The sequence below is a fragment of the Pseudorasbora parva genome, chromosome 1 (assembly GCF_024679245.1).
Source record: "Pseudorasbora parva isolate DD20220531a chromosome 1, ASM2467924v1, whole genome shotgun sequence".
Taxonomy (NCBI): Eukaryota; Metazoa; Chordata; class Actinopteri; order Cypriniformes; family Gobionidae; genus Pseudorasbora; species Pseudorasbora parva.
This window is the reverse complement of record NC_090172.1, coordinates 36,302,435-36,315,059: the sequence shown is the minus strand read 5'-3', so window position 1 is coordinate 36,315,059 and position 12,625 is coordinate 36,302,435. Positions and strand designations below refer to the sequence as shown.

General features: G+C 36.2%; 1 protein-coding gene across 3 annotated transcripts; it reads right to left on the bottom strand.

Moving 5' to 3' along the window:
• Nucleotides 1-945: 945 nt before the first annotated feature.
• Nucleotides 946-12,422, bottom strand: fbxo3 (F-box protein 3). Of its 3 annotated transcripts, none has more exons than XM_067439513.1 (11): nt 12,287-12,422; nt 11,184-11,273; nt 10,898-11,061; nt 10,705-10,819; nt 10,109-10,313; nt 9,684-9,729; nt 9,504-9,588; nt 9,272-9,394; nt 3,071-3,186; nt 2,701-2,891; nt 946-2,584 (listed from the first exon to the last, which is right to left on the bottom strand). In XM_067439513.1, exons 1-11 carry the CDS (start codon nt 12,376-12,378, stop codon nt 2,456-2,458), a joined length of 1,356 nt encoding a protein of 451 aa, XP_067295614.1. In that variant the 5' UTR covers nt 12,379-12,422; the 3' UTR covers nt 946-2,455. The 3 variants fall into 3 exon arrangements, with proteins under 3 accessions (XP_067295614.1, XP_067295620.1, XP_067295629.1); XM_067439519.1 differs by having other exon boundaries at nt 2,710-2,891; XM_067439528.1 differs by having other exon boundaries at nt 2,721-2,891.
• Nucleotides 12,423-12,625: the final 203 nt, after the last annotated feature.

The following is a 12,625-nucleotide window of genomic DNA, read 5'->3' as shown; positions in this document are numbered from 1 at the left end:
TTTTTTTCATAAAATGAAAGCCAATAACAATACTGTCGATAACAATACTGGACCCCAATGACTTTCATCACATGAACATATATGACCAAAATTACTCAGCATATCTAGGCAAATATAAGGAGCCATTAAATGCACTGGTGTGCAAAAAAAGATGATGATTTTAAGCGATCTGGAATGAATAACATATAGACATTATGCGCCAGAGAAACAACCACACAGCCAGTTACACTTCCATTTTTGTGGTAGCGCTTTATAATATTCTTTGGCATCGGTGTCGTAAAGTGGATTATTTTCTTGTAGAGTTAACAAAAGTTATCATGAGCATTGTAACGGTTGGAGCTGATTTCATGAATATTAGCAGACCGTGAAGATTCTAAAACAGTCGGTTCATTGATAAAACCATAAGTTCTTACCTTCATGCTGTAGAAATACAAACCAAAAAAGACAGAACACATCAAGCACGGTGCTGAAAAGAGGTAGGGTTACTTAGGGTCTATATGTTTGGTGCATTGGACACTTCAGGGAATTAAGGAAAACTATTGTTTGTGAAAGTACTTGAGATAAATTACAGAAATGTCACAATTTCTTCCTTTCAGAATAATTCAGAATGAGTAAAGAGATAGGAGATGTGGGCCAAAAACCAAAACAACCCAAATTGTTCAACAAAGAAACATCAGTCTCACAACAACAATGCCTCTTCAACGTGTTACCATGACAACTGACACTATCAGGATGGGTTAGGGTTTGGGTCAGAGTGAGAGAAACGACTCTACTTTTGTGTCGAGAACAATAAGCGTTTTCAAACTGAGATATCCCAGAGCATGAGACAATAGTACTGTGGCTGGCCGGAGAAATGTATTCTCAATGGTGTCTTTGTATTTAGATAGCAGAAAGTATCCTGATCACAAGGGGAAAGTAAACAAATAATGTGATAGTGAAACACTGTATTGATACACCATTACCTTTTTTTATTTACACCAAATAAAAAAAACCTCATACAAAATAAAAAACAAGAGTTATTTACTAATCTGAGAGGTTCGATATGACTAACCAGAGAACATAATAGCAAACTGTTGAAAAATTCCACTGCACAGCATCATTTTACAAGGATTTTAACGTAAAATTGCAGTCATAAACACGAAAATCAAAATCATACATATCTTTAGGCAAGATTAGCTTACATTGCCATTATCAGGAAGGGAGACGGGAGGGGAAAAAGCTGAAATATTATTGAGTCTTCCTATATTTCGATCTGAAAAACTGATCTGTAAATTACAGCAAAGCCATTTTTCTGATCCTTTTACCTCTTACACAGGATTGTAAAGAAAACAGGTGAAAAGATCATAATAATGCCATAAACTTATCATAAAATTCTCTCATCTTGCTATTCACAGCAGTCTATGTAACCTCCAGCCCTTAAGATGAGCTATAAAGTTTCTCCTTTACACCAATGTGCTTTAACTGAACTTCTGTTTACATGCATCCATACGTTTCTGAGAACAGGACAACAGCACCTCAATACAGCTAACCAACGCAGAGCACTAGAACAAGTAATGATTGCTTGCGGAGGTTAGCTGATGTTTGCGTGAACTGGCTGGTTTGGGTCTATGTGCTTTTTACTCATCTTTAAATAAATCAGTTTCACTTTACAAGGTCTGGACCTCAGCCTGCCCCATGAAACCCTCTGTACAGATGATACAAGCTCCAACATATATACACAAGCTCATACACGCTACACAATACCTGAGGCCTTGTGAAGAAAATAAATGGGATTGATTAATTTTTACCTTTTTGTGAATATACTTAAAGGGATAGTTCCAAGATGAAAACTCTGTCATCATTTTCTCACCCTCATTTCACTACAAACCTGTATGACTTTCTTAGTTTTGTGGAAGATTTACATATTTTGAAGAACAGTTTTTTTCCCTCTCCATATAATGAAAGTCAATGGGGTCCAAACCAACACTGGACTCTGTTGACTTTTATTGCAAGGACAAAAAATTTAAATATTCTTTTGTGTTTGACCGGATACAGAAAGACAAATACAGGTTTGAAACGACATACGGGTGAGTAAAATTCAACTCCGTGCTGAACTATCCCTTTATGTAAGTGGCAGGTCACTGTGAATCCTAGGCAAAAAGAACCACTCACAGAATCTCACACACATTCAATAAAACCCCTCACTCAAATCTCACTCAATCACAAAACACACTTGCAGACTCAAACACACATACAATGATCTCACACGTCCACAGGCACGCACAGACACAACCACGCCACAACCAGACACATGCCCTTACAAACTGGAAAAAGAGGTGACAGGCACAAAGGCACTCTACAATAAACAATGGATGCCTAAAAGCTCCGTTTGTCCTCCTGCTCTTCTGTTTGTACGAGAGTGTCTGTGCATCAGTATCTGTGGGAGGGTGTTGGCTGAGGGGCATGAAAAAGTGCATCAGACATGCCGAGGGCAGCGTCCTCCTGGGTCAGCCATGTTCATGCCACGCATTTCTCCCTCCTCATAGTCATCTGTGTCCGAAGAATTGTCATCATCATAGGGAGCAGAAACCTCACTGACTGAGCTCTAAATGAGAGAGAAAAACACAGAATGAAGGATTTAAAATGACAAATGTACACACATTAGCACCTTGGATATTCATTTTTCTTGGATATAACCGAAAGACATAAATAGCGTCTTACCGACCGCACCATTGACTCACGGAATGGTGGGCACACCATGTGGAATCGTGGGATTGATACATCAAACACTTCCTCTTTGTTCTTGAGCCGGTGGAATGTGTAGTGGCCTTCCATGTACTCGGAAGTGGTGGAAAACGTGGTACAGCTGGCATACTCGTGAACTTTACCGGGTGTCATCACTGGAAACTCGCCTGCATGTACATCACAAACAAATGCAGGACGTTTTTTTTAAAACTATACAATTGTGCAATTGTCACACTATGAATTGTATGGTCAGAAAGATACTGCCAGAATCTAATTGTGATAATTCAACATATTTGCTACTAGTGCGAACTGTTCTAGTTAACTAGTTATAGGGATGGGCTCTTACCCACGACGCCAGGGCCTCGGACCTCCTCCACATTTCCGTTTGCATTCGTGATCTTCCAGTACCGACTGTCTAGCTGGCATGCATTCTCTGGCAGGGCCGACTTTGCCATCTCAATCCTATTGCATGGCACAGCTCAGAGGTCATAGGTTCAGATTATTGTATCATCTTATGTCAAGTCTTAGTACAGCTGCGTTGCATTACAGCAGAAAGCAGCTTGATCATGTTTTATTTTTCACACTGACATCCTACTTTTTGGTTAGACAGCAGCACTGGGAGTAGAAATAGAGGAGTCATGACAGTAGGGATGTGCAATATGAAATTATCGTTTTAATAATGTTCAAGTTGCTATTATGTCACTTGCCTTGCAAAAACATGCCTTAAAAGTGCGCTATTTTACTACATGATATTTAATGCGAGTAGAATGCTGCCTAAATGCAAGATATACAGGGTCATTTCCCTCCCCATGAGTTTTTGTCTTATCTTATATTTACACCAAATGTACTTAAATCTTGACTAGACTAGACATACCATCAATGTGTTCAATTAAGTCTGTTTTTGTTTTATTTTGTCAAAAGACATTTTCAAATGAATTAAAAGTTTGTTTGTTTATTACTGAATTCATACAGTATATATATATATATATATATATATATATATATATATATATGTCTTAAATGGCTTTTGTGAAAATGTCACATACACTGAATTAATGAAAAAACAAATCGGTTTAATTAATTTTTTTACAAACAATTTCATGATTACATATTTGATCAAAAAAATCTAATTTTTAATGAGAAAAAAATATTTAAATTATTTTTGAAATTGTAAATGCAGTATAAATGAATTCAAGCTACCACTGAGCTGCATTAATACAGTCTGTGAAAATCAGAGCATGTGAGTGGAGCGGTAATATTTCCTCCGGAACGGAGAGCACTTTTCTGAAGATTCAATCCAAATGCTAATTGTGATGGGCTGGTTTGAGAATATGTGAAATAAATTAGCAATAGGTCTAAGGTTATGGAGTTCAAATATTGTTTTAAGGAAGTTGCGAACCTTATACATAAATGCACAGTAAATATGAAAGTTAAGAATGAAGAAGCCTGTGCTGATGAGAGCTTTAGATGAATAGGCTATGTAAATATGTGCTGCTCACTGACCTCTCAATATTAAAATAAGCATATAACAAAAATAACAATGGTGAGAAAAAAAGCCGTAATCTGATCATAGCAATGTAAATACGCTTTAAAGCCTTTTAAAGTTGGCTTGATGTTGGACATTCGATATTCAAGAATTTAGGGACTGTCTCTAAAGTTACATATGACCAGTGTTGGGAAGGTTACTTTGGAAATGTAATAGGTTACACATTCAAGTTACCCTGTTTAAAATGTAATAGTAGTGTAATCATTTCAATTACTTTATAAAAGTGATGTAACTGATTACATTTGATTACGTTATTAAAATTTCTAATGAATCTTTTCAACTTTTAATCATTTTGAAATATTTAAACCAGGCAGGGTTAAATTTACAGTAGTAGCCTACTCAATACGGATTGTTGTCAGTCTTTCACCTGAATTAAGATTATAATAATTTCATTTTAAAGCACAGCCACCACAAAATCAGACTTTGGCACCTCTTTTTACTTTGAGATCGTTCTAGGGTTAAATGCAGATTTAAAATCATAAAAATAAATTGTTGATAGCATTTTAATAGCTTTAAAACATATTTAGTTATTTTTGCACACTTTTCTGATTTCTGGAGGAAATTATTAAATCACATAAACGTCGCACACCTGTGTGTGATAGGTGCGTAGGAGAGCAGGACAAAAAAAGTCCAATTATCAACAAATGAAAAGGGGAGTCCCGCACACTATCAACTTGCAGTTAAAAGTGATTTATTATTGCAACGTTTCGATCTTTCGATCTTCCTCAGGCATGAAAAAACATAAGAAACCTCCATTTCTTTTAAAGGGTACCGTTGACCAATCACAATCTCGAGGTCAAGGTAAACCAATCACATTGAATGATAGAACACATTAACATAGATTCGTCACGTCACAATAAATCGTGAAATCATCTTAAAATCATCACATTACAATGAATGAATAGTAGAGCAGAGCACATCCTCATAAACTCATTATATCACAATTAATGGAAAAACCAATCATCATAAACTCATAAACTCATCACATCACAATAAATGGTGGAACACATCATCATAAGTTCGTCACATCATAATGAATGGCAGAATACATCATCATCATAAACTCATCACATCACAATAAATAGTAGAACATCTACAATCTGCCATTCATTATTATGTGACGAACTTATGATGATGTGTTCTACTATTTATTGTGATGTGATGAGTTTATGATGATTGGTTTTTCCATTAATTGTGATATAACGAGTTTATGAGGATGTGCTCTACTATTCATTCATTGTAATGTGATGATTTTAAGATGATTTCACGATTTATTGTGACGTGACGAATCTATGTTAATGTGTTCTATCATTCAATGTGATTGGTTTACCTTGACCTCGAGATTGTGATTGGTCAACGGTACCCTTTAAAAGAAACGGAAGTTTCTTATGTTTTTTCATGCCTGAGGAAGATCGAAAGATCGAAACGTTGCAATAATAAATCACTTTTAACTGCAAGTTGATAGTGTGCGGGACTCCCCTTTTCATTTGGAGGAAATTATTAAAAAATGTCCAGCTCTGGAACTTTTATCATTTATCATGACAGGTTGAAGCCTAAAGCTTTCAGCACAAATGTGTATTGAAGTAATTGGCAAATCAAAAGCATCAGAAATGGCGAGAGGCATCATGCACATCTATTGTAATTATTGAATATTGAATTACAAATTTTTTCTATTGAAAAAATTAATTAATCAACCATTTTCTGTAATTAATAATGATTAATCACACCTAACAATTAAATGAATATGTTTATATTGTAATAATTTCACATTTCATCTCCAAATTAATGTAGAATCAACATAAATATTTAAAGGGGTCATGAATTGAGAAATCAACATTCCCTTGAGCTTTTTGATATATAAAAGGTAATGGTAATATAAGAATATCCTGTAAATTTCAGAGCTGAAAACTTCCTTTTTGGTCCGAGAAAAACTTTTATTGACAGCTGGCTCAGCAAACAATCAATCTGCGAATGTGCCTCCCTATGACGTCAGAGTTCAGTGAAAGACTACCTCAAGACGAAAGTCTGATTCTGTAGCCCCGCCCGCCAACTCGTGCCTGACATAGATAAATAACATATAGGCCAACGTAGAGCTACACCGGATCGAAAGTCCAAGCAAAAAACATAGCATAAACTTCATTCGGATTGCAATATTAGCAATGCATGGTTAAACTTTATTTTTAATGAAGTTCCCGCTCACATGGGTAAGACATTGTGCGTTTGTTCTTTTCATTTCACTGACTGAATTTGCAGACAGAATGACATTAAAAAATTATGCTGTGCCTTCTGGATCCGACAGGAATGAAGCAACACTTATGTGAGTAAAACATATTTTTTATATATGTGACGTGTACATTTCTAACTAAACATAACTGACCACACTGTCACAGGCTGGAGTATGAGGTGTTGTTGGGTAATTTTCCTGCAGTTCAGGATCAGATTCGAACATGTATGGGCCAGGGCTTGCTAAAGCCCAACGTACTGAGGCTGTTTTTTCAAGTCGGACTTCCAAAATGTATCACCTCCTGCCGACATGCTATATCTTAAATTGTGAAATAACTCCTTTCTTGATGTGCATTGTCCAATCTCTTGACTTGTTATTTCAAAGACATTTTTTTGAACATGCTGATTTGTCTGCAGTGAAGTTTTGCAAATGTGTGTGTGTGTGTGTGTGTGTGTGTGTGTGTGTGTGTGTGTGTGTGTGTGTGTGTGTGTGTGTGTGTGTGTGTGTGTGTGTGTGTGTGTGTGTGTGTGTGTGTGTGTGAGATGCAGTTTGCGGTTATGTCTACCATTTGGGCGGGCCAAGTAATAATAAAATAACATAAATTGCAGGAGGATGAGAGGTAAATCATTGTGTTTGTTGATAAAGACATATTGAGAGCCCTGCCCTGCAAAACCTGGCTAGAAAATACCCTATTACTTATTCATTATGATGTTTTTGATTGTAAAAACCACACAAACATCATAAGTTGACTTCAGATAACAGTATAGCATTTTTTTTAAAGCCAGTTCATAACCCCTTGAAATATTTTTTCTAACAGGTAGAACTTTATCAAACACTTATTTCACAGTACTCACTGCATAAAGTATAAATTAAATATAGATTAATGTGCATTAAAAATACAAAAGTTAAGTCAAGAAAATTTAGTTATTTTCTCTGTATTTTTTTCTTTGATAATAACATTAATGGCTGTTGTCCCTTTAAGAGCTGCCACACATGACATAACTGATCTGACATAGATAATTTCTCACTGCTCTTTACAGTCATTTAAGATTTTATTTAAATAATTTAAGACTGTGCTTATGAGGATAGTTGACAAAGAGGACATTTTGGCATACTTTTGTGTGTTTTTGCCCATTCAAGAGTGAAAGAGAACTCAAATCTGTTCTGGTGCACATCTTTGGACTGCACTAAGATTTATTTTTCCACCTTATTATACTTGAATGGTTTAATAGCCCTTAAATTAATGATAGCGTGATCATATACTGTAACATAGCCTAGCTTTTTACAGAAAATATTCAGATGTAACCCCTTTGTAATAATAAGGAACTGTAATTTAATTACACATTTTGTCCTCAGTAACTGTAATGGATTACATTTACATGTATTTTGTAATTAAATTACGTAACGCATTAAATGTAACTAGTTACTCCCCAATACTGCATATGACATTGGTGTATATATATATATATATATATATATATATATATATATATATATATATATATATATATATATGTGTGTGTGTATATTGAATTTTTTTTTTTAACTGTCAAATATAGATATGCTTTTTACTAGGCTACTATATGGGTTTATACACAAAAATATGCTTGATTTAAATATGTCATAGCTGATATAACACTGATATAGTTATAAGAATATATATATATATATATATATATATATATATATATATATATATATATATATAGTTATATATAATATAGTTTGAGAATAAATTGTATTTATAAATATTTATAAATTATAAAAAATTCAAACAAGCAACTGTTAGTGATTCTCTGTATAGATTAAGGAGCTTTACATACAACCTAATCAGAGCTAAATATGCCTATTTGATGACCTATCATGTTATACATTTCTTGTAGACTTGATTTGGGTGTGTACAGTGGTCATATAGACAACAACAAATTTCCCAACTACAAAATTGTAGCCAGTGTAAATGCTGAGTGGCTAGTAACTTTGGAAAACTACAAACCACAGTGGCTGGTGAGCAAGAAAAGCCCCGAGTACAGAGAAATTTAATGTAAACGCGTGATTTGAGCAAACATAGTTTTATTGGTGAGCACGAGCGGTACATGAGTGGAGTGTTCAATTGGGCCAAGAGGGATTGAGCTGAGCACACGCAGAATATTTAGTGGAGCACCAGACCGCTCCACTTTGCTCACATGCTCTGGTGTAAATAGATCTAAATGTGACTACAGGCGCAGCTTCTGTGCCCCTTCTGCAGTGCAAATTTTTATACATTTACATGTCTCTAGATTAACACATTGCATCGTAAAGGGGACTTGGCGTTCGGTTGCTTAACACCTGACACCTGTCTACATCGGACGTGAATGTTGAGTAATGTCAAAAGCAAATAGAATCCATTATAATCACTGATGCTGTCTACTGTACACTGGATACAGTATACAGATGTACTGTTTATTTTCTGGCTCAATCAAGTCTGCTGACATCAGGACAAATGGAAGAGCAAATTAACATTCCTTTTAATGTAATTTTTACCAGCTCATTTGTGTCTCTGTACAGACTTAAGAAGGAAAATCGCATTTATTTTTAAATGGGAGGCCGGATCAAGTTAAGGGTTATATGTTTGTTAAGAGCATTTGAACTTCTAATAGTCACATTTTCATGGTGAAATCATGAGGAAAACAAATATTTGTCTGCATTTATATTTGTTTTTTATCAACAAAAAACACAAATAGCCTGATTTAGATTGCCAAAGTCAAATTAATGTGCGTGTATTTATGTTTATGTAGTACCTGATTCTATAGGTGAAGAAAAAGTGTGGCGGATGGACTGAACTGAGCTCTGGCAGGAAGGAGGTAGAGACTGATACGGTGATGTCACCAGTGGTTGCCACACAGCGTTTGTCATGAACATACCTGAACAAACATAAAGGGGGTAAAATGTAAAGTGGCATCTTAATATGCTTATGGATACTATTCAAACCCTAACATAAGTTAATGTGTAAGATAACAAAAGGTGGATCACCTGAAGATCTGGTCCCGAATGATGGGGTATTCTCCTGTGACAACATTGTCAACATAGGAAGTAAACCACTCAGTAAAGTTAGACCCTGATAAAAAGAAAGGAGGAGAGAGAGGAATTCGTATACTCTGAATCGGTCCACAAAACTGCAATGCATTAATGCATCCTTTAGTTCTTTGTTACCTGTAATGAACATGTCAATCGCAGAGGGATCCTGTGCCAGCTGATCCTGTGAAAGAAAATGTTTAAAACAGAATGAGCAAAAAATGGCTGTATCAGACAAGAAGACAAGAGCACCCCTAACTGGTCAAAGTGCAACAATGCAAGAAAAATCCCTTTCTTATCTAGCATAGACCTCCCCATGCTCAGCAGAATTGCATCTGATGTAGTGAACTACTTCAGCTCCTATCAGTCACAACACAGTTGGGAGGCTCTTGTAATTTACCATCTGGCCTTTAGCTACTATATAACCTCTAGCTGCCTCCTTAAAAGACCATCTGCACTTAAAAGACCATATCACAATTGCACTTTTCAGAATTATTCACTATCCCTGTATGAGTGTGTGATTATGCATGGTAGATTGCTGTGGTCTGAGGGTGTTATCTAACCGGGCACTGATAGAAGATCTCACTGCGTGTTCGTCCCTCTGTGCTCTCCAGGGCCATGTACTGGCTAAGGCCGGTATGGAAGCAAAACGTGAGTGGAAGACACTGCCGCATCCCTTTTCTCTGCTGAAACCCCCCTGCCGCTGTCTCAATATCCAACAGGTCTTCTGAACGATAGTGATTGGACAAAGCCATGCTGCCCATCAGTCTTTGGAGAGGAGGAGTAGAGGAAGAGTGGTTTGTTTGCTTCAGTTGTTTGCGCATATAAATGTTATTCAAATTATTTATGAGCAATTAATAAATAATTGAATGATACAATAATGTTTTAAAGGGATAGTTCACTGAAAAAAATAAACAGATGCCAATGGGTGCCGTTAACTGTCTGGTTACCAACATTCTTCAAATAAAAAGAAACATAAAAAAGAAACTCATACATGTTTGTAACAACTTGAGGGTGCGTAAGCAATGACAAAAGTTTCATTTTGGGTGAACTACCCTTCCCTTTAAGAGTTTGCTTTTTAAATTCAATTTAAAAAGAAACAAAAAAAGTATTTTATATAGGATTGTGAAATGATCAAAGTAATTCTCAGAAGTCTTACCCAGGGACAACTAGTTTTTGTCCATTGTGTATCCTATAGGAGCAACGGTAGTCATTAGGGAGTTTGCAGCCAATCTGGGCCTCAATGGTGTCTAGCTCCTCCTCCTTCACTCCCTCTTCTCAGAGAAAGGAAAACAAAATTAACACCCATAGTTTTTCAAAATATGACTGAATGAGTAAAAGTGTGGAAAAACCTTTAAGTGAAGCAATCATTCGAGGACATTTCTGATTCAGGTAGTTTTTCAGGCTATCCCAGGCATTCTTGAGAGTGCTGTAATAGTCCATGTAACGGCCCAAATCAGCATAATACTCCCGAAACAGCTCCTTCCAGGTCAGGCCTCTGTGTGTTTTGTCTGCCCTGAAAAAAATCAACACCATATTTTGATTTCAACAAATCTAAACAGTTAACACAAAAAAATGCATGTCATAAATGAAAAAAAAAAATGAAAAAAAATCTGAGGGCATTATGAGTGTGCTTACTCAGTAAGGAGCCAGTGCTTCTGACAAAGTGTCTTCCATAGGGGGTTATGACCTGTCAGCTCATTGAGTCTGCGACTTACAAAACTGCAGCTGTGAAAAGAACATGCATGATATGATAGAACATGCACTTTCGACTACTTGAGACCTTGAAATAAAATTAATTCAGACCATGCTTCATCTATTAACTCTTTTGCTGTGCATTATTTGTGGATAATTTTGTGAATAATCAACAAAATATGGAGAGAGAAAAAATTGCAGAGTTTCGCACTAGTGTGTTTTTATGTTTAACCAGGAAGTTTGTTTCTGGGTAAACAATTCTGTGTAGTTGAACTTGCGTACAACATAAGTAACTTTGAATCAAAGTATCTACTAAATGCATAAATGTAAATGTTATATATACCTACAACTTGATGACAAGAGGTGGTTGAGCATTTTAATCTTTTATTATTATCGTAAGGAATAGAACAAAAACATTTCCCCTTAGCATCCATCTCCAGAGAATGTAAACATATACCTAACATATAGTTTTGGTGGATTACTCAATTAAGAAGAGAGTATTAAAAGGCGGACGTAAAGTTTCTGACTTTACAGTAGCTTCTATAAACAGTGAGGAAAACAGTTAACTTACACCGACTGTCACAAACTTCCAGCTGTCCAGCGTCACGTGATCCTCCCTTATCAATTCCCAGACCCAAATATTTATCATCATAGAACAAATCAACTTATGATCCACAAAGCAGTCAGCGTGAGGTTGCAACTTGCAACAGACATAAAGCTTTTGTATTCCCTGTCTCCACTTATCACCCTATACTGTCAACTTACATGAAGTCATGCACTTCTAACTTGAAACATAAGAGGATCGGGTGTAACAGCTCGCACAGATTAGTGTATTCTTAGAATGATTGAAATCGGACATCAGTGCGGTAAAATCGAATATGTCTGTCAAAAGAACTTGCCTGAGTAATATCATAAGCTATCATGTTAGCATTGCCAGCTAACTGAGCAGCGGATTTTATTTTTCAAGCTCCTTCAAGGAACAAACATACACTAAAACGTCTTTACAATTGCACGGACTGACGCTATGGTTCAAGAATAATTACTACCTGATCAGATCTCGGAAGTCCAGAAATGACAGCACCAGCAGCAAGGGATCAGACGGTAAGTTATCCAGGCTGAGCGCTATGGACGTTGCCATCTTGGTAGCGAATGCAGAAGCGAAACCCCGCCCCCTTCACTGCGATGACAAAAAGGCGTGTCCGCACGCTGCTCTGTTATCAAATATTGCGCACATGTCGCCAGCACTTTTAACCAAGTGAAAGTCTGAGTTCTAGGGTAAGCTATTAAGATTCTGTTTTCGTTTAACTCGTCACTAGTATCCCGGTTCCTTAAATTTATTATTTTGTGGAAAAATATTTTGGGAAAAAATGCAATCTGTTGCCAAT

What these genes read in the sequence shown, in the direction of transcription:
- fbxo3 (XM_067439513.1), bottom strand. Translation starts at nt 12,378, where the DNA reads ATGGCAACGTCCATAGCGCTCAGCCTGGATAACTTACCGTCTGATCCC. An exon ending in CAAAAACTAGTTGTCCCTGG is followed by an intron (nt 10,314 to 10,704) that starts GTAAGACTTCTG and finishes TCCTCTCCAAAG; the next exon opens with ACTGATGGGCAGCATGGCTT. An exon ending in TTCTTCACCTATAGAATCAG is followed by an intron (nt 3,187 to 9,271) that starts GTACTACATAAA and finishes GCCATGCAATAG; the next exon opens with GATTGAGATGGCAAAGTCGG.